Genomic DNA, 27,686 nt, shown 5'->3' on the forward strand with positions numbered 1-27,686 from the left:
AGAATGTTTTATAGACTTTTATACACATTTTTATTACATTAAAAATGAGGATTAAAAAAAGACATTGTGTGATAAACTGTTAATTTTCTATTGACACCATTATAATGAATTTTATGTTTTTTAATCCTCATTTCTGTGTGTGTGTGTGTGTGTGTGTGTGTGTTTGGATCTTATAATCATTTAATTTAAATGTTTGAATAACATTGTATCTGTTCATTTTATTTACATAATAAGCATTTAGATTAATGTACAGTACACTCTTCGGGTCGTGTGTGTTAGTGTGTTAGTGTGTGTGTGTGAGGGAGAGAGCTGATTTATCCATTTTTGTGTATTTAAAAATGTGTGTGAGTGTGTTGAATAATCCATTTAGCTGTGTGTCCGTGACTGTTGTGTGTATGTTGTCCGTTCAGTTGTGTGTGTGTGTGTGTGTGTGTGTTAGAGCTTGTGTGTGGATCTGCATTTAGTAATCTTTTTTTTTTAATATATATATGTGATGTGTGTATTCAGGTTTCTTTGTGTGTGTGTTGAGTTGTCCCAGTGTGTATGTGTGTAAGCCTTTGCACCTAGTAATGTTGTGTGTATTCACTTTTGAATGTATGTGTTTGCTTTAATGCTCATATGTTCATACAGTACAAGTTTACGAAGTGTACCCTGATGCGTGTGTGTGTTCAGAGTGTGGTCTGATATGAGGCGGTGTCCTCCTCCTCCTCGCTGCTGTTCAGCAGCGGTTGTTTCTCTCCGTATCCGTGCTTCCTGTTCCCTCGGCGACGCGTCGCCATGACAACCTTTCTGATAATCGTGCCGACGAGCGCGGCAACCAGGGCTCCGAGCACCGCGGCCCCGAGCAGCCAGGGCCAAATCTGCTGTATGTGCTCCCAGTACGGAGCGATGAACTCCTGCAGGAGCCGCTGAGCTGGAGTGAGACGTGGGGAGAACGACAGACAGACAGACAGACAGACAGACAGGTAGAGAGACATAGAGAGACAGAGAGAATAATAGAGATAAGAGTAAGAATTCAGGAAATATCTTAGTAGGAGCTGTAAATTACACTATAATCTACATTAACTGTGTGTGTGTGTGTCTCACTTGGATCCAGTAAGTAGGAGTATTCGTATCCCAGCTCTTTGGTGGAGATGAAGTAGTCCATGTTTTTGTACAGAGGGATGAAGGGAACCATGTAGTAGCCTCCATTGTGGCCAATCGGAGCGTTGGATTCTGGGTAAATGGAGCGCGGGGGCCGGTGAAGACGTAGCCATCGCTCAAAGATGCTAAGACATACACACACACAAAGATCAGATTTGAACAATATTGTCCTTATGTCTCTGTGTGTGTGTGTGTGTGTGTATCTATATCTTACCTGTCTATAAACGCATGGTGCAGAAGGAACACGGGGTCGTTGGCGGACGCCGGCACCGATGACATCGAGCCGTTCATGAAGATGTGGAGTGAGTTGTGCATCGTGCTCTTGCCTGACACTGCCATACCCGTCTCTGGACTCGCAAAACCTACACACACACACCAAAAAGAACACATTAAATCCTTTTCAAAAAATCTATTAAACGACAAAAGCTTACAAGAAAGTGTGAGCCATGCAAGCACAATGTCCTGCACTCTCGTTACAGGGATCAAGTGTGCAAATCTACTGAAGCTGGGTTTTGTGGCGTGTCGCATGGTTTGGAAGGGAGCTCGCACGTTTTTTTGATCAGATTGGCAAGCTTAGAATAAACCACAAAAGAGCATGTTGATCTTCAGCGCACGTGCGTTTGTACGTTATCTCAGGCACATGCTGCAGTCAGAAGTAATCAAGTGTAATATATTTTGTGACCAGTATCATGGGGAAGTTCAAACTGCGAATGTCTTTACACTATCGTCTACCATGAAGGACAACGAGGGTGCTTGAGTGCCTTCACGGATAAACCCTAGTTTAGATAATGGAAGAACTTCAGGTGTTCTTAATCATTACCACCAAGTGAACACCCATGCTTGCTTAATGCCTCTAAGTCATTGCGGTGCGAGTAACACCATCGTTCTCACTCACATAAAACAGCCAGTTTGTCTTTTGGAATGAGGAACTCCCAAAAGAGCATTTAAACTAACATTTTCAGTTGTTTCAGTAAGGAGGCACCTTTCTTCTACCAGCACGGTACAATTTACATTGGACAGATGCCCTTATCCAGAGCGACTTACATTTATCACATTACACATATGAGCAGTTGAAGGTTAGAGCGCCAGCAGTGGCAATTTGGTCTTGGTGGGGTTTGGACACCTTAACCATTAAGCTACCATTGCAATATCATGATTGGAAACCCAACTTGAGTTTTTCTCACCTTGAATTGCCATCTGATTCCCCTGGTGTAATTTCACACTACAAGAAGACAAACATGTGAGTATAGAGAACTGGAAGACTCTTACGTACCTCAACACCTTTTGACATTACAGTAGGTGCTAGCTTGGCCACAAGCTGCTGAGGCTAGAGGACCACCAAACCAAACATTTAGCTCAAGACAATAGTGATGGGAAGTTCAGATATTTTTTACAAAGTACCGTTCAGCAAAATGGATAAATCTTTTTTTAAGTCATTTCGTTCATCTTGTTCATTTTAGCAAAATGTACTTAAAATGGGGTGGCACAGTGGTGTAGTGTTTGGCACTGTCGCCTTGTACCTCCAGGGTCCGGGTTCGCTTCCCGGCCAGATTCGATTTACGTCTCTGTGTGCATGGAGTTTGCATGTTCTCCCCGTGCTTGGTGGGTTCCCTCCGGCTACTCCGGTTTCCTCCCACAGTCCAAAGACATGTAGGTTAGGTTGATTGGCGTTCCCAAATCGCCCGTAGTGTGTGAATGAGTGTGTGAGTGAATGTATGTGTAAGTTCCCTGTGATGGATTGGCACCCTGTCCAGGGTGTACCCTGCCTCGTGCCCTAGTCCTAGAATCATTCACTCGTTCTTCCCGAGTCACACCAAACTGTGCTGAACACTAGATAGCCCTCCAGGACTGGGGCTGAAGAACCCTGGTATAGAAATTTGCTACCCACAGCTCACAGCCCATTGTTTTACTCCTCATATATCAGCCCTAACCTCAATCCTACCATCTACCATCCTCTTAACGTTCCATCACTAAACTGTTCCTGGTTGTAGTAGACCGAACTATCAAGTTTACCCACTGCTTTTCAATTTGCCGAGGTTATTTTTTTCACAAAGTCATCACTCTTAAAAGGTTTTGCAGTCATTCATACCTTGATTCAGGTGGCACGCATGGAGACGGATAAAACGACAACCCTCATGTAATCATTAATGTGTAAATGACGCCATGGAGTCTCCATACCTGACTCCATACCGGCCATGCCAAGCCAATTAGTTAGAACTAATGAACCCGTTTCAAATAAGAGGTGTAACATATTCCAGAACTTCATGAAAGTTTAGTTGCCACTCAATAACTTTGGAATAACCATGATTTGGATGACTAAGAATCTCCACTGATATTTCACACTGGGGTGCCACGTACGATCTACTGGGTCCAAGATGTTTCAAAGGAACCCTTCCACCACACAGCCTTTCTCAGACTTGTTCACACCCAGGAACAATTAAGACCTTCGAAGCTCACTTGGAAACCAGAGACCAAAAAGGAAATGCAGCCTGGTAGGGGGACAACATGCGACAAAAAAATCCAATGCATGTACAGTAAAGGCAGAAAGTTTGGACACACCTTCTCATCTATCTGTCAATGTGTCATGACCATTGGTAGATTCTCACTGAAGGCATCAAAACTATGAATGAACACATGTGGAGTTATGTACTTAACAAAAAAAGGTCTCCACAGTCACCGGACCTGAACCCAATCGAGATGGTTTGGGGTGAGCTGGACCGCAGAGTGAAGGCAAAGGGGCCACCACGTGCTAAACACCTCTGGGAACTCCTTCAAGACTGTTGGAAAACTATTTCAGGTGACTACTTCTTGAAGCTCATCGAGAGAATGCCAGGAGTGTGCATAGCAGTAATCGGAGCAAAGGGTGGCTATTTTGAAGAAACTAGAATATAGTTATTAATATTAAGTTATTTCACCTTTTTTTGTTAAGTACATAACTCCACATGTGTTCATTCATAGTTTTGATGCCTTCAGTGAGAATCTACCAATTTAAATGGTCATGAAAATACAGAAAACACATTGAATGAGTGAAGGTGTGTCCAAACGTTTGGCCTGTACTGTATAGTAGCTCAAGTACAGGGTCAAATTGGTGACAACTTTTCCCCTGTACCACCCAATGCTGAGACAGTAATCCTGAATTCCAACCTGGGGATTGGTCTTTTATCCTATATAAGCTTAGACCTGGGATCTAAGTAGCTTATCATGTAGCTCTAGCTTTCCTTTTTATCCAGTAGACTGATGGGACTCTACCTTTTTAGCTTTGTCTTGCCTATGGTTTCTCATTTTAGATGGATAGGCATAAAAAAACGATAAGAACAAGAGACCAAGTGTGTGTGTGTGTGTGTAGTCTGATTATGGTCTACCTTCCAGAACATTTCTAAAGCTCATGTTGGCACGCCTGTCGAGCGTGTCGCTCTCGTACTGTGTGAGCGAGACCACGAACTCCACATCTGCGGTGCTAGGCAGCCGGTTGACACGGTTCAAGTCATGGTTGCCAGGATTACGAATCAGCGGACCCTCGGGCGAGCCATCACACAGCACCTCACGTTCGTTGTACACCTCCGGATGGGTGCAGATCACCTACACACACAAATACAGGCTTTATATTTCTTCAGTTCAGGAAAAAAGAAAGGTAAGTTTTTTGTTTCTGACATCAGTAGTTGAACCTCTCTGATGCTGTTTCGAGGCGCTGAGAGAGTAAAGCGGCTTTGGTTAAGGTCTACAAAACCACTTTGTGTGTGTGTGTGTGTATACGTGAGGTCCTACAACCCCTCATGTGAGTCACATGTGAGAGGATGAGAGCTAATACGATGTGCCTGAGGCGACTCCTAACAATCCAAACACTGTGTCTGGTGAAGTCTTTTCATCTGAACTTGCTACACAGTGGTAGTATAAAAGTACACCACCTACTGTATGCTACAGAGTGCCCTGCTAAGTACTACAGTATATATAGAAATATGAGGAGCGTTCAAGTCAAACTGGGACTTTTGAACACAGTTGCAAGAATAAAAACTCCCTTAATTTCTCTATATAATCCTCTGCTACACTAATGCACTTATTTCAGCGTTTCACTAGAGCTTGGACACCATCAAGGTAGAAAGTTCTCTCAGTACACCGGAGCCATGATCCTCCCCCCTTCTACACGTCTGAAACTCTGGCCTCCCAGGAACTCCCAGGTGAATGATTGTGTACACAGTTCCAACAGAGAGATGCATCTCTTCTGCAAGTTGGTGACAAGTTATTCATCGATTTTCAAGGATCAGTCGTCACACTCGCTTAACGTTCACGGGAACGACTGCATCAAGCTCTGAGCCACTTCAGTTGGGATCGTCTTTCATGGACGCACATCACTGTATTGTGTTTAAATGTTTTTACACCTTCATTCACCAGAAATGGTCACAATCATCACAAGTCCCGATTTGTTTTGAACGCCCCCTGTATTTACCGTAACAGACTACCGATATGGGTAATGTATACTGTATAGGATTATATTAAATAGTGTGTACATTGATACAGCTTCTACAAAGAACACCACATCTCCACATGCTTCCAGACTGAATATTACCCAGTTTAGAACAACGAGCAACATTTTGTTAAAGCTCCAGCACTAACACTCACAAACACAAACTCAATCACTCTAGCACTAACACACACCCAAGCAACCCAGACATAGAGTTTTCGATTGTTCACCTTCCACGAGGAGAAGACCGAGGCGGGGCTGATGAGGCTGGGGTCGAGCGGGCTGCGCGCACCCATCAGCCGGTCCGTGCACACCTGGCAGTCGGGCGCGTCCCGCCAGTCCCAGTACGGGATGGTGAAATTGAAGTCGCCGGTAAGTTTACGGATCTCGTGCTCCCAGAGGAGCAGAAACATGCGGTGCCACGGCAGGAATCCAGCGGCCTCGTGCGCAAAGTCCACGTCCGACCACACGTTCCCGGGGCCGCCGAGGAGTGTGTCGCGTGACACGTAGTAGTGCATCCAGACGAACAAGTCGTACACGCTGATGTTTGCGAACATCGGATTCGTGCTGTTGTCCATCTGTGCCCTCGTGCCTGTCACGATGACATATTCAGAGCTGATGGTGTTCTTGGCCAGGTTGATGTACGAGATGAAGCGCTGCTGCTCGGCCACCGACAGCTGGAAGATGTTCCGGCGCACGCTCTCACGCCTCTCTGCGCAGTTGGCACCGTAGTACCCGAACTTGCACTCGCCGCAGTTGTAGCCCCTGAAGTTGCCCGCGCACTGGCATGTGCGGTTGTAGAAAACGAGAGGCCATCGTTCACGGTCGTCCACGTCGCTGTGGGGGAACTGAGGCCCGTTTGGTAGATCGGACACCGACACATCTTGGCAGAAGCCTCGGCCAGAGCTCACACCGCACATCGAGCCATCACCGGGCCAGGCGGGACAGCACGTTTTAGTCAGGAGTGCCTCTGCGGTCGCACACACGCGTGGGAATTGAGCGTACGACACACGCACAAGGGGCAGTAAGAAGAGCACTGCGAGAGACGCCGGCTGCATGATCAAAGCACGAGAGCATCAGACTGGGAGTGCGTAAAAGAATGAAGAAGTGCAAGGGATTGTGTTTGGTCTCACCCATAACCCAACACACACACACACACAGACACACAGACATAAAATCACATGTTTAGGATCAGACCCTGTAGTCCCACAGGGCTCAGCCTTTGGAATTCACATGCTCCAGTGATCTCACACTGTGTGTGTATGTGTGTGTGTGTGTGTTTTAAAGAGTAGTCAAAAGTCAAATACAATGAACTATATAACTAAAACACATTATATGAAAGTATAATAAGATGCTTTATCCTTATACACACACACACACACACACACCCAGGGTTAATCCACATTGTGGCAATTATTTAATAACCTCCAATGTTAGGTGTGCAAACGTATTGGAGCAGATAGTAAAGTAGAAAGTACTTAAAACTAAATGTTTCTGTAGACTTCTGAATCCATTCTTTCAGGACCATTATGAGTTCAATCATTTATAAAGATTAGTGATATTGTTCCCTGAGCGAAGCCCCAGCCGTGACACGACCTCCACCGTGCTTGACTGATGAGCTCATACATTTCTATCTCCATGCTTTGGTCTTTCCATCATTTTGTTAGATGTTACTCTTCGTTCCAGAACTTCTCTAGATTATTTAGTTCAATTCATTTTATTTGTATTCAAAATGTAACATGAAGTTCATGCTGCTGAGGTTACCTGCTGTTCACTGATGGAGAATTTCAGTCCTAACATTATCACAGCAATTGCAGACATGAGCTATTAGAAGTGTGACACCAACCAGAAGTGTGGCAACATGTCCAGAGGGGAGAATTAGGTACGCACAGTGTCTCATGATGTATAAAGTCTATGTACATCTTGTGCAGAGTACAAGCAGGGACTCCAGCAGAACTAACCTTGACCACTTAAATAAAAGGGAGAACCAGAAGGAAACAGAGACATAACGGCTCCCTCTAAAGTGGCCACCCATTTCACTCTGTCTCCTGCAGACTGGACCAACTGGAACCTTTTTTGTGCACCCAGTGGAACCTCCAGACAGAAAGGCTTTACAATAATCCAACATGGCGATATCAAAACCATGAGCTTGTTTCTCTGCATCGTGTAGTTTTATTGTACATAACATTGTACTGTATGTCTTATCTTGGTATTATTTCTAAATAACTAACTAAAGGTTTGATATTAGATATTTTTTTTTTATAAGATTTAGGTTCATAGCCAGGATTTTTGTATTTTTAGAAGATGTTCAATAATTTAATTATAGGTAAGTGATTTTGATGAGGAAATTAATGAAATTAGTTTTTATTGAAGGGGAGTAAAATATTCTAATCGCAGGTCTCGTATAGTTTAATTAAGACATTCTTAATTTTTAATGAAATTATCTGGCTTTACATTTAAAGTCAGTTTTTTTTTCTTCTAATATTTTCAAATTTGTCATTAGGAGAACTGGTTTTAGAGCTTAAAGTCGCTTTCCTTCCAAGCTGTTAAAATGTTGAAACTGTAGTTTGTTAGAGGACCAGTTTTTTATTTTTTTTATTTGGTGTCCTCGTCGTGCTCTAATATTTTAGATTAAAATTTTGTTTAATTAAAATAAAGACTATACGTTCCAAAACTTTAGCTCACCCACCTCTTGAAAGGGTTGCCATTAAAGGTGCCTATTTTAACATGTGTAGATGTCAAGTCTGGAAATAAATGCTTTAATTATTTAAATGTCTTTTGTGTCTCAGCATTAAGAGACAATAAAAAAGTTGGCGTTTATCATTCCAATGCGTTTAGACGGGATTGTACTGTATAAAAAAACCTTGTGTGTGTGTGTGTGTGTGAGAGAGAGAGAGAAAGAGAGAGAGTGTATCATGTGCTGTCCTACGTGCATTTCTCTCAGTTCTGTTGAATCATAAGACAGTCACGTTACAGGATAGACTTGTGAGGAGTTGTGAGGGTCGGCTAATCACACCACAGGAACATGAAGCCAGCAGTAAACAGACAGGTGGAGAGACAGACAGAGAGGCCAGTGTTAGATATTACATATCAGCCTGCTGGCCCACAAACCGTCTACTGAACCTTAGGGATTCAATGCTGCCGTATGACATGACCATACTACTGAACTTATGAATCATAGGAATGTAGGAAGAACAAGAGACAAAAGCAAAACGTCGAGCTAAAATTTATCAACTTTTTTACATTTTGAGACGGTGAAAACAGGACAAAACCAATAATACCTGAACTAAAAACTTTGAAACTCTGGAATTTATATTAATTAACTTTTACAAAAGACAAATATATAATTTTTCAACATAATCTTCATAGTTTTTATTACACTTTGTCCACAAACTGTCGAAAAAGCTTCAATATTTCCTTGTTAAAAAATGTGCTAGTATAACCTGCGAGCCACGAATTCACCGCTGTCTTCACTTCTTCATCTGAAGTGAATCTTTATCCTTGTAGGTGAAAGTCCGATGGAGTGAGGTCAGGACTGTAGTGAGGACGCTTTAACACCTCGACAGTGTGTGCAGAAGTGTGTGGACGTGCATTGTCACTCGAGATCACGACGCCCTCGGATATCGGTCCTCTGTGTTTAATCTGAGATTCAGGCTTCAGCCCTTAAGCATCTCACTGTAACGAGCACTGTTGATTGTTGAACCTTTTTCCTGTTGATGTTCCAATACTTTCGGCTCCACTCGACTCGTTACTCTTCTAACCGTTTATTCCACACATGCAGCCTGTAGATCTACCGCATGACTGTTTCACCAATCAGATGCAGCAACAATAATCACATGACTCCGTTTGACCAATCAGGTCTTCAGCCGATGTTCTATAAATTCATCCTACAACAGTTTCCGCATCTTTCTCTAATTTTGCGGAACGCCCATAAATCCATGCTGTTATCAGTGGGATCTTGCGCTTAGTGTACAATCGGTGAGTATAGAGTATGTTTGTAATTATATGTTAAAGTTAATTGTAGATATAATGTTACTGTAAAATATGAATATATATATTTCAGTACAGAACTAATCGCCAACACACGTGTTGTACATTTTTACGCACCCCTATGTACCGCCCCCTTGACCTACTATTAGACCCTATAAAGAGGCGTCCTGGGTTCTCTTACCCGAAATTCCAACATAAAAAGTTATACTAATTTTGCGATCTTAGGTAACTTAACCTATACAGTATCATGCCATGGCTGTTGGTGACAGACGGACTTATTGTGGTGCGAAAAACAAACAACAATAAAACATCCAGTGGGATCCAGGGCGATCAACATTCAATGTGCATCCTTTTGGGACGGACAAATGTAGAGGCAACATCAGATTTCTCAGTGTAAACGATCCTTTTGTTCAAACACAAAGTGCACGAACTATCATTTTGTATCACAACGTCTATTTTAAAATAAGCATGAACTATTTTCAGGGGTTTGATTGACAGTTCTTTATACGGATCATTCTTTTAGAGATCTCTCAGTAATTGTCACACAATACTGGACACTAGACACAATACACAGTCAGACACAACATTCAATAACTCTACAGGATGTAACAGATGTATATAATTGTAAATAAAGTGAGTGTGTAAGGTAGTACAAGTAACCATAGTGTCCATCACATACTGTACTGCAAATAGCAAGCAGAAATTTGTTAAAAGTATGTTGAAAGAAACTGTTCCTGTAGCGGCTGCCAGAGGGGAGGAGGTGAACACGGTTTTGTCCAGGGTGTGAGGGGTTTAGAGGTTTGTTTGTGCCTGTTTTCTGGATCTTGGACAGTACAAGTCATGGAGAGGGAGCAGACGAGCTGCAATGATTTGTTTCTCCGCTGTTTTAACAGTTTCCTGTCCTGTTTCTTGGCTGCTCAGAACCAGACAGTGACTGATGTGCGCAGGACGGGTTCAATGACTGCAGTATAGACCAGAATCAACAGCTCCTGTGGCAGAACATACTGCCTTATTTGGTGCAGAAAGTAAATCCCCTGCTGGGCCTTTGAGGATGGAGTTAATGTTGGATTCCTATTTCAGGTCTTGTGAAATATTATGTGAAAACTACAATAAACCACTCTATATATGATTTTAGGTAGAAAACAGTGAATCACAAAAAAAGAAAAAGACTTCAGCTGGATTTTCACAAATCTGAATTTTCATAATCATATATTGGGATATTACATTTTTACAGAATAACCACAAGAGGGCAGTGTAAGTAAAATTTTAAATAACCATGCCTAGGTGTGTTCCAGATCACATCCCCCTGAGGAGAGACTTACAGAAACACAAGTGTGTGTTAAATATTATAATGTAAATACAAAATGATTGTAAAAAGTTAATTTAATTAAATAAAAATGAACTAAACTTAAATATGAATTGAAGCTTTGCCTTAACTTCATTTCCACATGAATAATTAATCTGTGTGACAGTGGAAAGTTGTTATAAGGAATATAGAACAAACACTGTGTGTGTGTGTGTGTGTGTGTGTGTGTGTGTGTGTGTGTGTGTGTGTGTGTATGAATGAGTGAATTGTCAAGAAGTATCCAGTGGCCTTTCTCTTTGCATGCCCACACATCTGTATGCATGTTTGTGTGTGTGTGTGTGTGTGTGTGTGTGTGTGTGTGTGTGTGTGTGCTTAAATACCGGTATGTGAAAGCTCAATTACACCCTCCACTCTCACTCTCAGCTCGTCAGTATGTCTCTTAAACGGATGCCATGGCAACCGGACTCGTTAGACTTATCTGTGACACACACACACACACACACTCACACACACACACATGCACTCACACACAAACCCACACAGTCTTTAATAAGCGATCAAGGCCATGTTCTGATCCTGGTTTTAATGTTCGCTTCATGACCCAACAACAGACTCTGCATGTAAAGTGGGCGGGGATTAGTGTCACTGTTTTTATTGTGGCCTAAGGGGTAAAAGAAAAAAAAAAAAACGCACCCACCCCTTTCAGAAAAATAGCTGGGTGCTTTATACCGACCCTTAGGCTTCTTTCTGTTTTTTTTTTTTTTTGTTCTGGCTTTTTCTCGTCCACCAAATCATCCACATGCATCGCCACACCGACTCACCGGCTCAGCCGTGACTCAGCGTTCAGACTTCTCTGGCCCTTTTTAGTTCTGAGTGCATTTTTACTCCCACCCTTTTGAAAAAAATGAATGTTCTCTACCTTTCCTGTCCATTTTCTTTTTCTTTTCATTGACACACTTGGCATAGGTTTATGGGTATCCAACATATCTTTCATCTAGCTTAAAGTAAAAGCAGTCCAGACCTGGCCGACCCGCTCGTTGTGTACGAGTTCAGACCCACACACCACTGGGGCACCAAGTTTTACTCAACAAAATTCTATAATTAAAAAAAAACAAAAAAAAACATTTTAAGTCATTCTGATTCATTTGGACGTACATCAGTGAAGTCGCTCTTTTACACCCTCGTCTTCAACCTCCAAAAATACAAACCTTACAAAATAAACACACAAACAAACATAAAAAACTTTGCAGCTCTGAGAAACTGTTGCAGAAGCAAATTACACAACTATAAAAGAGCCACCTCTCATGCCTTCATATTAAATTTAATTAAATGAAAGAAATGGAAACAAGTGTTTTTCGGTAACAAAGTGCCTAAAAATACTATTTAAATACAGATTGTTTATGTAACGACCTCAGCAGCAGCGACCTCATTTCCCCTCTCGTCTGTTCCAACCGCTCAGCATCCAACATCAGCAGTACAGTATAACAATCACCTGTCATCATCTGCACCTGTTTCTCACTGGTTCATGCCTTACGTTAGATGGTTCTGTGCCTGATGATGTGTATGGCTTAACAAAAAAAAATTAATTAAACTGTTTGTATCACGTTAATCAGCACGAATTATATTCTGTTTGTTATGCTAGCTGGGTTAGCTGCGTGCATTTAGGGGAAAAAAAACAAAAACAGGTCAAGTCATAAAGGAAACTGTGGCTGAGAACATGAATTGTGCAAAATTTCAGGAAAAAAATGTGAGGATAGTTCACAGCTATGTGCTAGATGCCATACCTATTTCCCTTCAGTTCATTAGTTATTAGTATTATTTAACCATAGAGCTACTTGATTCTGGATTCTGGGCTGAAAAGTCTCGATAAAATTTCAGCTGAAATTAGAAACATACTTGTATTTCTATAGCAACAAAGTTCACATCATTATAATGGGTTTTAAAAACATATACATCTAATGTACAATGTAGTGTGTGCGGTAATAAACATGTTTCTACCAGCTAGTTATTAATGTACTAAGTTATATTTTCAATTAATACGTACTTTTAAAAAAAGCAAGTTTACATTTCATAAGTGTCTAACTTTTATTTAATTAAAAATATTTTCATTTATTTACATTAACAGCTAGAATTCTCATGTACAGGGAGTGGACTGAAAATTAAAGACAGAAAAGTCCTTCAGCCTGGAGAGCTATTCCTCAAGACTACATTAAAATACAAGAAAGTGTCTTTGGAAGGAAAATATGAAAAAATTAGGGTCTTTTGCACAATATTGTATATACATTTAGCATTAAGATTTTACTGCATATGCATAAAATTTTTTCACTTACACTCATTTAGATATATGCAATTAACCTTTGCATTTATTCCTTACTAAGCATTAACTTGAGCATTAATTATTTATTATTATATATATTAATTTATATTAATTATGATTTGTGCTAATGTTAATGCATGAGTCAATTCTATATTTATTATTATTATTATTATTATTATTGTAAAATCGAAATGTTTCAGAATGGCCTCAAATTTTTACATAAAAAATATAATGAAGACATATTACAGGAGACCTCACATGCAACATTGTAAGACAATCAGATGTGTCTCCAGTGTGCTTGTAATAAAATGTGTTTTTTTTATAATTTGTCTAGTTTCGTATCGGGTTTTAAACAAGGCAATTGGATTTCCTCCCTAATGTGACCTCATATAAGGAGAGCCCCTCCCCTTGGCTTGTTGCTCAGCTATGTTGCTCTCTGGGGTGTGGCTCAGCAGGAGCTCATTTACGTAGACACTGAAATTACACATTCGGACAAGGAGGAGGAGTGAAATAACCGTAGTTCGAAAAAAATGCATTATTAGAGGGATATTTCAGATGAAGCATTAAACCTTTAAACATTTGTGAATTTATTTCAGATTCTAAAAACAGGATAAACAAAAAAAAATATTTTTCTTTATTTTACTTTTATATGTAAACTCTTATACATTTGTTTCTTCCTATGATGATGTTCAATAATTAAGTGTCAATGATATTTGGTTATGCCTAATTATACTAAACGGTATAGACGTGAATAACACAAGAGTGCTGTCTCTCTCTGGAGTCCGTCTAAGCTGCTGAGCTCGAATAATGATGCGAGTCTCGGCGATAAAGACAGAGCCATTTCCCACGCGTCAGAGAGTTAATCGAAACGAGGCCTCGCTGAACACCATTCACCCTGGGATCAAAACAGTCTCAAGGCTGAATCATGCTGGCTTAGCTGCATTTGTGTATGTGTGTGTGTGTGTGTGTGTGTGTGTGTGAGAGTGCAAATGGAGCAGTTTGAGAGATTTTGTGCTATTTAATGGCGGTTTAATCCTGCACTCGTTAATCCAAGCCACATTTGAGGAAAAAGCTGAAAGCCAATTCAGTTAAAAGGTCCCACTGCTTTTCCACCCACACACATGCTTAAAAACACACACACACACACACACACAGTGACACACGTACACACACACGCCCAGGCACACACAAGGACAAACAAGGGTGAGAAACGAAATAATGAGCTGTGGCTGCACGCCAGTCTGAGTGTTTATGTCCTAAAACCCTAGCCTGCTGCTAGCATGATTTAAAAAGCTAGTGCGCTAACGATACGATGTGTGTGTGTGAAAGTAATTTAAAATTATTTTACCAGTTGAACTCATTCACATACCATTTATCATCACGCTTTATTGGAATTTGTCATGATCAAGAAAAATGAACGTCAGAGAAACTCGAAGAAGGAGTTTGTTATGCTAGCTGAGTTAGCTGTGTGTGCATTTCTCAGAGAAAATAAAAATCAAGAACTGTGGCTGAAAACACGATCTTGCTAAATTTCAGAACTGATTATGAAAAGAAATGTGAGGATTGTTCACAGCTACATGCTAGAAGCTACATTCATGTCCATTTCCATTCAATTTGTTGGTTATTAGCCTTAAAAAACAAGCAAACAAAACAAAAAAAAACAGCGCTACCAAATTCTGGATTCTGATTAACTGAAAAGTCTTAATAAAATTTCAGATGAAATTATAAATTTACTATAGAGTTGCATTTCTATAGCAATATAGTTCACGTCATTGTATTGAAAAAAAAAAAAAATATATATATATATATATATATACTTCTTGTGTATAATATATTGTGTATGGTAATAAACATTTCCATTATTAATGCATTCTGTTATTAATGTACTAAGTTTATCACTATCACAGAGTATTGCATTGTGTCGTGTTGTTGCTTGTGTTTGGTTCATGTCTTTTTGCTGTCTTTTTAAATAGTTTTTAGATGGTTTTTGTTAATTTATGGTGTTCATTTTTTTGCGGTAGCTAGTTACCTAATTAGGTTTCATCTGGTTTTGTTAATTTTATGTTTTATGTAGCACCACGGCCCTGGAGAAACCTGGTTTCGCTTCACTGTGGACTGAACTGTTGAAATGACAATAATAAGCCTACTTGACTTGACTTGAAGTTTAATTGTTGATTAATACATGCTAGCTGGCTAGCTAGTAAAAAAGAAGCTGCCTATACTACCTAGATAATATCCCGTGAGTTTGTTACAGCTATAACCACTAGAAATAAATTAAATCCTAAATCTTTAATATAATACTAGTTAATTTACTGTATACATATTTATAGCTAACACTAGCTAATACTTGACAAAATAGTTATAGCTATCTTGTCAGGTATTAGCTATTATATAGACACACAATTGAGAGCTAGCAAACAAGCTAACCGCATTTATATAACTTCTTCTTAATATTATCTAGCTATTACCAAAGACGAACCTTTTATAGGTTTAATGTGGTAAAAAATCTTACATTAAATCTTATGTAAAATTTCTATATGTTATCTTGAACCAAGTTTAGCTAACTATTAGCCAAGTAGTGGCTTGTATTGATCATCGAGCTAATGTTTAGCCATGCATATCTAGTGAGGTGAAGGAAAAGCAATGATAATAGACAAATGCTACATTAACTGGTTAATTATGCGACACAAGATGTGGCATGTCGTGGCCTCTTTTAACGGGTGTGAGGTGGGGGAGCGACAGTCACATGGCACAGGGGGTGATGCAATGGAAGATTGCTGTGTTGATGATTATGATGGCGATGTTGCTGATGCTGAAGCTGTGTTATCTTGAAGCACTCAAGAGCAAGGTAGTGATTTTTCCTTTCTTATTGTAGGTTTTGAAAATGTTTTGAGTGTACTGAGGATCAAGTGGAGATAAAAAGGTCCACTTTCCAGTTCCCTCCCCTAGTGGAAGTTAAAAATATATATAAAGAAAAATCTATAACCTGTTATTTTCTAATTGCTGTAGGCAAGTGAATAAGGATTTGTGTGAAAAATAACTGAAAATTTTAATGTTTCACATACTGTACACTATGACTGTATGACCCCAAGGGTCTCCATTCCTAACACTATATGTTCATTAGGGGCACTAAAGTGGACCTCCCCATTCCTTGCTGCTCATATTTCTAACTCATGGCTCCATCAATGGCCTTGAAGCTCCCAGTAGATGCGCTAAACTGGAAAATGATCTGAAATTGAACCAGTCCAGTTCAGGTTCTGAGTCAGCCCTAGTAAGACAGTGTACAAGAAGGCAGAGTCCAACATGTAACACGTATTTTGCTGCTGTGTCAATAAAAGCAGATTATATGTCCAATTACACAATCTTGGAAAAAGAGAAACAGCTGCGTAAAAGCCCCACCATTAGGGGGCACTCCACGAATCCTTAGAACCTACTGAATCCTTGATCTCATGAATGTCACACCCTCATAACAAGGATCTGGTTATTTAACCTTGATGAATCCAGATTAGCTCATCTCTAGTAGTCATCCACAAGGTGAAAACCTTCCCAAAGTTATTTCTGATACTTTACACTATATAAATAAATGCACCAAAAATCTACTTCTCATTGTTGCTGAGTTTGTCCCATCAGTATCTTTAAGGTGCCTTCACACCAGATATGACTGCTTCTGTTTAGTGATTGAGTACTACAGTATTGCAACTCCCAGAGGTGAACAGCTTTAGCTTTAACAATTAAGTTTAGCACTTGAGTATCATCTCCAATACACCAGGTGGCAGTATTGGAGATGATACTCCAGTATAGTTGGTTTGAGATTCTCCAGTAACCATAAAAGGAAGATCATTGTAATACCACCTATTATTACTGATATTTTGGAGAAAATCTTAAGAACTATCCCCTTGCCTGTGGCTGTTCATTTTAAAGGATGAAATGGGTGTAAACAGAGCATGTACGCAGGTTACAGAGGAGACAGGAAAGCTGGGGCTTTTATGACGCCACATTTTTAAACAGTGTTTGACCTCCGTGTATTTGGTACTGTCACCTTTCATATTTGATTCATACCAGCATTTAACCTAATCTGTATGTCTTTGAACTGTGGGAGAAAAAGTCGGTACCCAGAGGAAAAACAACAAGCATGGGGAGAACATGCCAATTTCACGCACACAGGCCCAAGGTGCCAATCGAACCCTCAAGGCGCAAGGCGACAGTGCTAACCTCTACGCCAAAGTCTCCCCTAACGTTACCTTAAATTCTTTTTACTCAACAAAAACAAGAGATGCTAAATGAAAAAGAGATAAATTTGGATTTGAGACGTAGGACAGACAGACAGGTATTTCCATTTAGCTTGGGTTATGGTGGTGAACCGACACAGACCACATAAGATACCTGACTGTTTATTCTATGTACACACTGTAGCCTAGGTAAACTGGATGATATACGCTATACAAACAAAAGTATTTGGCCAAACCTGTTAATTATTGAATTCATGTGCTTTAATCAGACCCCTTATCCCCATTAAAGAGCAATCCTAATGCTTCAGCATACCAAGACATCTTAAAAAATGCCATGCTTTCAACTTTGTGGCAACAGTTTGGGAAACGCCATTTTCAATTCCAACATAGCAAAGCAAGGACTATAAAAACACGGTTTGATGAGTTCGGGGTGAAAGAACTTGACTGGCTCACACAGAGCCCTGACCTTAACTCCATTGAGCACCTTTTCCATTTTTCTTGGGTTGTGGTGGTGGTGCTGGTGGGAGGGTCCTGGAGCTGATCCTATGGTATAATGTGGGGGACACCCTGGATGGGATGCCAACCCAGACCCCTGACTTCAACCCCATGGAGCACCTTTGGGATGAACTGGAATGGAATTTGCATGCCAGACCTTCTCGTCCAACATCAGTGCCTGACCTCATAAATACTCTACAGAATGAATGGACACGAATTCCCACAGAAACACTCCAAAATCGTTTGAACAGATTTTCAAGAAGAGTGGAAGCTATTAGAGCTGCAAAACCAACTGGGGGACCGACACCATATTGAAGTATATGTACTTGGATCCAATGCAGGTTTGGGCAAATACTTTTGTCCATATAGTGTAGTTTGTGCACTATGTAGAATGCATGTGCTTTATCTCCTGTTTAACGCACTTGTATGTTATGTTGGCCCCTTATAACACACACACACACACACATACACAGACACTATCTGATAGATTTAATATATAAGAGATAATGTTGTTCTTGCACACGAGATTTGCGGTGCAATTTGTGTGTGCGTGCGTCTGAGCGCGCGCGCGGTGCGTTTCACACTTCGCGGTTACGCGCGTGGGAGTCGGAGTGGGAGGATTGTCTCGAGTACTGAATGACTGGCTGCAGGCGCGAGGGAGAGGACGGTCGAGTGTGTGTGTGTGGCGAACGGCGGCGGCGGACCGGACAGTGTCGGTGTGTGCGTGCGTGTGTATGTGTGTGTGCGTGCATGAGCCTACCGAGAGGAAAGGCTCGCGGTGCTCTCCGCAGCAGCAGCAGCTCGTGCGTGCGTCCACCGACCGAAATTACCGAGGACACCTCGCGCGCGATTGTGTGCGTTTGTGTGTGTGCGCGCGGGCGTGTGGTGTGGATATGCAGTGTATACGCAACTACGACCGGACAGCGCGCGGACCTTTAATGGATGGATCACGGTAAAGAATTGAGCGCGTGCGACAGGTAAGAATAAAAGGTGGCGCGATTTATTTATTTTTACAATAAATTCTTTAATTAGTTAATTTTTTAAAATGTTAATTGTGACGTGTGTGTGTGTGTGTGTGAGAGAGAGAGAGAGAGAGAGCTGCCCTCTCTCTCTCTGTTCATCACATAAACCTAAAGCCTTTGAAGTCTTCCCGGTGCATCACGAGCTCAACTTGCGCCTTTTATTTCCCGCCACCGGCTGATGCACCTGCGCGCGCGCGCGGACACCTGACCCCGGCTGCAGCTGCAAGCTCGAGAGCTCTACCCTCTATACTGTTATGCACGCGCGCTCGTTACGTCGCGTTTATTAATGAAACGATCCGTTGTTTTTGAAATACACGCTCTCACCGTCAAGTCGCACACGCGCGCGCACAGCAGGCATCCCGCCTCGGATCATAAATTACTGCCGGTCGCTAAATGCATCCCGTAATTTCCCCTCAATCGACCGACACGACATCACCTGTTTAGTGCCAACACCGGAAGTAGAAATGCGCTCCGAGGTGAGGTTTAGTCCCGGTACCGGTCTGGTATGCGGTTTAGGACACGCAGCCCAAGGTCGAGGGGTTTATTGTCTTACTGTAGTGTGTGTGTGTGTGTGTGTAAGAGAGAGAGAGTTCTCAGTTTATTTTAAGAAGCTTCATTGTCTATCTGTCTGTATCTGTCTGTCTGTCTGTCTACTGTATCTATCTGTCTGTCTGTCTGTCTGTCTTTTGGACAAGATCACAAGAAACAGAAGGAAATTGAGAATGACAAAAATAGAATAATGGATGAGACAGAAATTAAGATTAGGAAATATATAGAGAAGAAGGAGGTAAAGAAAGATGGAGTGAGAGTGTGTGACCAGGAGAGATATAGAACTAAACACTAACGTGGAGGTAAGTAGGATGGACTGACTGATATTGGGGTTCAAAGGCAAGATTATGAATGGACAGAAAGAAAACAAGAGATATAGAAAGACTGTTGGACAGATAGAGATTAAGGAAGGAGACAGGAAGCATGAACGATTGAGGGAGATCGAAGAAAGCTGTTTGGAGAGACAGACAAACAGAGAGAATCTGTCAGCGATATGTCTAATAGAAACGATGAACAAAGAAAGATGTACTGAGATTTACAGAGGTACAGCGAGTGCAAGAGAGAGGGCAATAAATTAGAGAGAAAGGGAAAGAAGAGAAAAAAAGCAGACATGAGGACAAAGGGAGATGCACTGAGAATGAGAAATACAGTAAAAAGAAATATATATATAGAGAAAGAACAATAGCAGGAAAGATGGAGAAATGAAGTGAGGGGTTTGGGGTTAAGGATGAGGAACTGGGGTTTTATAAAATGAGACATACAGAATGAGATAGACAGAGTGTGAGAGAGAGAGAGAGACAGGCGGAGTAGGAGGGAGACAGAGAAATACAGAGACAGACAGAGAGCGAAACAGACAGAGTGAGAGAGAGACAGACAAAGTGAGATAATGAAAGACAGATTGAGACAGAGAAAGACAGAGTGAGCTAAACAGGCAATGAGAGAGACAGACAGATAGTGAGAGTGAGACGGAGAGAGACAGACAGATTGAGACAGCAGAGAAATGGACATGGTAAGAGAGACAGACAGTGAGTGAAACAGACAAATTGAGAGAGAACGAGAGACATATTGACAGCAAGAGAGAGACAGGTTGAGAGAGACAGAGACAGACAGAGTGAGAGAGACATAGAGACTGGGAGGCATAATCAGAGCCATGGGGAAATAAGTAGATCAATAAGGATATGAAGTGATTCATCATCTCAGTCTGCTTGGTGTGTGTGTGTGTGTATATATGTGTGTGCGTATGAGTGTATGTGTGTGTGTGTGTGGCCGTGCCCATAGCTTTCAGCAGTGTCAACACCCCAACCGTCCTGTCACTTTAATGACCGGCGACAAGCGTAAGTGCGTAAGTGTCCAGGACAGGGTGTGTAACTGTCAGCTAAGTACGGAATAAACCACTCAGGGGTGGTGCCGTTGTAGAGAAATAACCACAATTAACGTCTGTTCAAAATGTCCCTCTAATTCACATGCTCTTGTGTGTGTGTGTGTTCTCTTTGATTCAAGGTTATAAACACCTATATCATCACCTGCCGGTTGCCATAGCAACAACCTCATGGCCCGGGACACCATGGCCTCTACAGCGATTTTGAGAACCACTACTAGCACTATCACCTGTGTTTGTGTGTGTGAGCGTGAAACGTACATGAACAGCAGCAAGTCGGATGTGTGACGCACCTAAGTGACACACACACATATGCAGGCATGTGCAGGTTTTTAACACAGACCACGACACACACTCAAATCTGCTGCTTAAAACCGTCTGCCTTATTGTGTCCTTCTTACAGCTCTAAAATGGCTTTATCTCCTCACACTCGAGCACGCACACTCCTAACTCGCACACGCTGTGGCGACTGCTGGAAACCGGTGTTGTTAGCGTCGCCGCGCTTGTCCTCGCTGAGAGGCCGAAAGACAGGCGAATAGAGACAGCTTTCTTTTCTTTTCTTTGGATTGTGTCCGTCCTCTTGCAAGACATCGTAGATGTGAAAAAACGGAGGACCCTTGTTTTTTGGAATAAAATGTCCACTGTCTCACATGCTTGCTGAGAACTTTGAGATTTTTTAGTCACCCAAGAAAACATATGGATGCCGTCGTGACCGTCTTTTCCTTTGTCACTGTGAGAGTACAATCTTGTTAAAGTTAGTCAGAATGGCCGCCACTTTTTATTCCCTCTTCCTGGTTCTGATGTCCATCCCGATTGTCCTGTCCTCCCTCCAGTCAAACGAACGTCGCGTGGTGGCCTACGTGCCTGGCGACTTGATCATTGGTGCTTTGTTCTCCGTCCACCACCAGCCAGCAGCAGACCGTGCGCACGAGCGCAAGTGCGGAGCGGTGCGTGAGCAATACGGCATCCAGCGCGTGGAAGCCATGATGCTGACCCTTGACCGGATCAACGCCGACCCGGACATCCTACCCAACGTCACGCTCGGCTGCGAGATACGTGACTCCTGTTGGCACTCTGCCGTGGCGCTCGAGCAGAGCATCGAGTTTATACGCGACTCGCTCATTGCCGCCGAAAGCCCCACAGTCTCTCCGCTCGATCCCATTTCCGAAGACTCGCCAAGCGGGGGTGGGGTCAAGTGTGCAGAAGGACTGCCCCCCAAGGGAAAGAAGCCCATCGTTGGCTTGATCGGACCTGGCTCGAGTTCGGTCGCAATTCAGGTGCAGAACCTACTGCAGCTGTTCAACATTCCTCAGATCGCTTACTCGGCTACCAGCATGGACCTGAGCGACAAATCGCTGTATAAGTACTTTATGAGGGTTGTGCCGTCTGACGCGCAGCAGGCCAGAGCCATGGTGGACATCGTCAAACGCTACAACTGGAGTTACGTCTCCACCATTCACACAGAGGGTGAGTAGATCTTCACATGCACTCACTTTACTGTGTTCGTTCTCATTCTGACCCCCTTCGGTATCCACAATTTTGTCGCGCCATCTGACCCTTTTCGCTTTCCATATTACTTACTTAGGCGTTACCTGCTTCTCTGGAAGTTCTAAAGAATCATTAGATCTCCTACATTAGACACACTTCATTAATCACTCTCTTTTTCTTTTTTCTGTCTCTGTCTACCTTTCTGTCTCTCCCTCTGTCCCTCTGCTGATACTGACCCCCAGTGTACACATTGCATTTATACACACACCTTTATAGATATACACAACAAGTGCAGTGTCTCAGTGGTTCATCCAGTGCACCTGTGTGTGATGTGCGTGTGTGTGTGAGAGAGAGTGTGTACGTGTGTGTGTGTGTGTAATTGAACTCAATTTCTGTTCCCTGTGGCTCTGTTATCACACCTCTGTCACTTTTATACGCACACACACTCTCACACACACGCACACTCCTTTGAGGTTGTACTGAACTCGTCTTTATCCTCAGTCCTGCGGCCCCTGATACTCCTCTGTATGTGTGTGTGTGTGTGTGTGTGTGTGTGTGTGTAGGAATGTCAGAATAGCAGTATCTAAAAATGTCCATCAGTTACATTAATAATGACACTTGATTCATTTCTCTGTCTCTTTCCTTTCTTCTGCACCTCTGTCCATATGTCTTTTAATCTATTTAGTTTCTCTCTCTCTCTCTCTCCTTCTCTCTCCTTCTGTCTCACACACTTGGCGTCGTAGTTAACGTTCGTAATTGTCCCTTACAGACAGGACACCCTAAAGCTCAGATTAAAGCGCGTGAATAATGCCAGTAGTTCAGGATGTAATCGAAATCGCAGGTTTGTTTCAAAGAGCTCGTTCTGATACATTAGCGTTTCCGTGGTAACAGCTCATTCACCGGGACGTGTACAGCTCCACTCGCGTGGCTAATAATAAACAGATAAAAATAAGCCGATATTCAGGAAAGAAAAACCTCTAATTGCTTTCAGTGAAGAGCGGCGTATGTCAGATCCGTGGAAGGAGTCTCCGGTTTCAGCACTTGTTCTCAGTATAGCGCTGCGGTGCGAGAACTAAAACACTCCTGGAGAAGGAAAGGAAAAGAAAGGGAAGAAAAGAAAAAGAAATGTAGAAAAGAAATGTAGACAAGGAAGGAAGGAGAAATGAAAACATAAACAAACTAAAGTGAACAAACGAAGCAGGGAAGTGGAGAGAGGAAAGAATGACAGAAAGAAAGAAAGTACAGGAAGAACGGTAGAAAGGAAGGATGAATAAATTAATAAATTAATAAGTTGATAAATAATAAGTGGATACGTATTATTTTATAGTAAAAACAAATGAAGCAGGAAGAGAAGGAAGAAAGGAAGGAAAAGAAAGAAAAAAAAATAAATAGTGATGTACAGGACAGAAAAAAAATGATGGAAGGATAAACAAAAAATAAAAAACAAATAAATATGAATAAATTAAATTAGGATTGTAAAGACAAGGATGGAAGGACGTGAACAGGGAGCGATGAGATGATAAAGAGTAAAAAAAAAGAAAAGAACAGTGAAGTGCATAAAGGAAGGAAGAAATGAACAAACAAACAAACAAAAACAAATAAAAAAATAAATAAAGCAAGAAAGTAGGCAGAATAAAGGAAGGCAGTGAAATAAACAGAGGAAAAATACAGTAAGTAGACAATAATTTCTTAGGGGAAAAAATATGGCAATATATTTAATGATAATTAATGACATATTAAATAAACTAGTGTTTATATTTATTAATAGATTGCAACATATGAATAGATCCATATGTGGATATATATATATATTAGGGCCGGAACTCGATAAAAAAAAATCTAATTAATTAGAGGCTTTGTAATTAATTAATCGAAATTAATCACATATAAATATTTGTCCTGAGAACAGTAAGAAGTTTTTTCATATGGATTTTTAGTATACCATTGAATAATGACTCTTCAACTCTATATGTTTAGCATTGAGGTGATACTTGAGGCTCGATGTGCTGCGGTGATATGCGAATTCCTTGTTGCATAGCTTGCACACAACCATGCTCTTATCGACGCTTCCATCCATTCGTTTTTTATAACAAAATTTCCCATCCACAGGGCCAACCAAAGTGGTCTCATCAGCTTCTTTGTCCATGTTCACTGTGGTTTGTTTTTATCTGAACGCTAGTTGGTGCTCCAGCATAATCGGTCCGCCGAAACTCATCCAGTGAGAAACGTTTAGCGGTGCAAAAATAAGTGCGATTAAAATGCATTAAAAAAAATTTACGCGTTATTTTTTTGTAATTAATTAATCTAAATTAACGCGTTAAAGTCCCGGCCCTAATATATATATATTGCAATGAAGACAAAAAACATTTAAATATACATTTATACTTATAATTGTTCTATTGAAACATTATTGAAACTTTATACATGTTTAAGAATTATACACACACTTTTACTTTGACGGTGTGTCTGATTAATGTCTATAAAGTCCATTTTGTTCGAACTACATTAATATACAGTATATATCAACATATAAGCATATTGTAAAAAAAATATAAAGAAATACGGTATATATATTCAGTTAAATTCAATATACTATGAAGTATAAAGTTGAATATAAAATTACATACATTAGGATATATATTTGAATACATTTTAATATATTACTCAATAAATGAATAAATATATTATACAATATATGTTTCTTTAAATTGTAAATTTATTGTTGTATATGAATATCATCATATCTTTTTTTCTGTTAATTATTAGTTATTATTAGTTTGTATCAGTTAGTGTAACAATGAGGAATGTTTACATCATAAAAGTTCTTCAACTTACAAGTAGATCAAAGCATATAAAAAAACATTAACAGTTTATATATAGAGAAATATATTTTCTTTGCGCAAGGGAACGACCAGAAAGGAAGGAAGGTCGGAAATGGATAAATGGATGGATAAATAAATAAATAAATAAATAATAAGCTTCGAAGTGGAGAAAAGGACTTCAGTGACGTTCAGGACAGAAAAAAAGATGGAAGGAGAAAGGAAATATAAACAAAGAAATAAAAATAAATAAAGTAAAGAGAAGGATGAAAGAAAGGGAAAAGAGAAAAAAAAAGGAAGTGAAGGTTAGGATAAATAAAGTGTGGAAGTGAAGAGAAGGGAGAAATGAGGGAGAAAACTACAGGATGAGAAAGAAAGAAGAAGAAAGCAGTGAAGTCCTGGACAGAAGAAAGATGGCAAGGAGTGAGAAATAAACAAACAAGTAAACAAAGCAGGAAAGTAGAGAGAAAGGAATAAGTAGAAAGGATAAGTACACTCTTGTCTAAATAAATTTAGTCATTAATGAAAAAAAGTATTAGTATTTTATCTGTGGATTAGTCGTGTAGGAAATCTTTTCATCTTCACTCATTAGCGAGTGTTTAAGACGCGCTCGGTAAAAGCGGGTGAGAAAGCCGGAAGAGGGGAGAAAAGGAAGGAAAAGACCAAGTCGTAAAGTGTGATACTAAAGAAAGAGTGCGAGAGTGTGTGTGTGTGTGTGTGTGTGTGTGTGTGTGTGAGACCAGGTGAAGATGCACTGTGCTGTCAGTGTGTATCTAACACTCCTTGTGTTCTCTTAGTCATTTTCTCTCACTATCACTCTCTCTCAGAATAAGACAAATATGCAGAGAGGTTGAGGCATCACACACACACACACACACACACACACACACACACACACATGACACACACACACCTGGAAGCACTAGCATGCACACTGAGGCTTGTCTTTGATTCACATGATAATTTCTTGAATAATTAATAACGACACGATGAAGTGTTCACCATAGCAACCTGTCTCTCTCTCGCTCGCTCTGTCTTCCTGTCTCTCTCTCTCTCGCTCTGTCTTCCTGTCTCTCTCTCTCTTGCTCTGTCTTACTGTCTCTCTCTCTCTCTCCCTCTGTCTTCCTGTCTCTCTCTCGTTCTGTCTTCCTGTCTCTCTCTTGCTCTGTCTTACTGTCTCTCTCCTTCTCGCTCTGTCTTTCTGTCTCTCTCTCTCTTTCTCTGTCTCTGTCTCTGCATCCTCCTGCTCTCACTGTCGGTTTGGTTTGGATTATAAACTGCTCGCCGAGTGAGACAAATGAGAGGACGAGGGAAAGCCAGAGGGCGAGACAAACAGAGAGACAGAGACTAATAGAGTAAAGCACTCACACACACACTCACACACACACAAACACACACACACACACACACACACCCACCCCCACACACACACACACACACACACACACACACACCAATATCACTGTGTTAATAAGATACACATCCCACTGATTCTCCAGAAAAACTCACACACACACACACACACACACACACACACACACACACACACACACACACACATAGCGCTGTTACTGCACATGGATGAAAAGTGTCATGTGTGTTTCAGTAAGTAACGAAAACTTGTACAAGTTACCTGAGGAGTTAAACATGGAGGACTTGCTGCATCACACACACACACACACACACACACACACACACACACACACACACACACACACACATACATACACATATCTCAGCAATGATTAGCAGTCCCCCGGGATTACTCACCAGAAGCAGACTGACGCAGCGACTTTAATTCCAATTTCATAATCGACTTCACAGCGACGGACCAATCAGCAGCCTCCGTTCAGCTATACAGCCACGCCCACTTATTCTTTCTTTCTTTCTTTTTTTCTTTCTCAATCTTTCCTTATTGCTTTACCTTTTCTTCATTTTCCTTCTGTTTCCTCTTAAATTTCTTTCTTTCTTATTTATTCCTTGAGACAGATGAAGGAGACGAAGACAGGTGGAGGAGAGGATAGAATAAGGAGACTAAGGAGCAGACAGGTGGAGGAGGGTGAGACAGGTGGGAGAGAGGATAGGGGAGGCAGACAGGTGGAGGAGAGTGACACAGGTGGGAGAGCGAGAGAGGAGTGGTAAAAATGTGGAAAAAAGGAGAGTGAGACAGGTGGAGGAGAGTGAGACAGGTTGAGAATAGAGAGACACGTGGAGAAGAGTGAGACAGGTGGGGGACAGGAAGACAGGTGGAGGAGCGTGAGACAGGTGAAGAAGGGGAAGACAGGTGGAGGACAGTGAGACAGAAACAGAGATGAAAAGGCAGAGAAGAATGAGACGGGTGAACGAAAGGAGAGTGAGACAGGTAGAGGACAGCGAGACAGAAACAGTGATGAACAGGCAGAGGCAGTGAGGCAGTGAGACAGTGAGATGAGATAAGAGGTGTTAGTCTTGAGAGGCTCAAAAGTCTCTTCACTGAATCCTCTGGAGCTTG

At 41.3% G+C, this 27,686-nt stretch overlaps 2 protein-coding genes across 2 annotated transcripts in view; one reads left to right on the top strand and one right to left on the bottom strand.

Moving 5' to 3' along the window:
* Nucleotides 1-429: 429 nt before the first annotated feature.
* On the bottom strand, nt 430-6,739 carry tyr (tyrosinase). Its single transcript, XM_053507263.1, is given in 6 exon segments — nt 430-913; nt 1,087-1,268; nt 1,358-1,505; nt 4,506-4,722; nt 5,833-6,676; nt 6,678-6,739. Coding segments are annotated over 6 exon segments (1,698 nt in total). The 3' UTR covers nt 430-668.
* Nucleotides 6,740-21,589: 14,850 nt separating this feature from the next.
* grm5b (glutamate receptor, metabotropic 5b) overlaps nt 21,590-27,686 on the top strand; it is a 46,796-nt gene continuing 40,699 nt past the window's right edge. The window contains exon 1 of the mRNA XM_053507257.1: nt 21,590-22,355. Coding sequence (XP_053363232.1) covers nt 21,653-22,355 — 703 coding nt within the window. The 5' untranslated portion in view covers nt 21,590-21,652. The remainder of the gene's footprint in view (nt 22,356-27,686) is intronic.

This window comes from Clarias gariepinus, chromosome 11, assembly GCF_024256425.1.
Source record: "Clarias gariepinus isolate MV-2021 ecotype Netherlands chromosome 11, CGAR_prim_01v2, whole genome shotgun sequence".
Taxonomy (NCBI): domain Eukaryota; kingdom Metazoa; phylum Chordata; class Actinopteri; order Siluriformes; family Clariidae; genus Clarias; species Clarias gariepinus.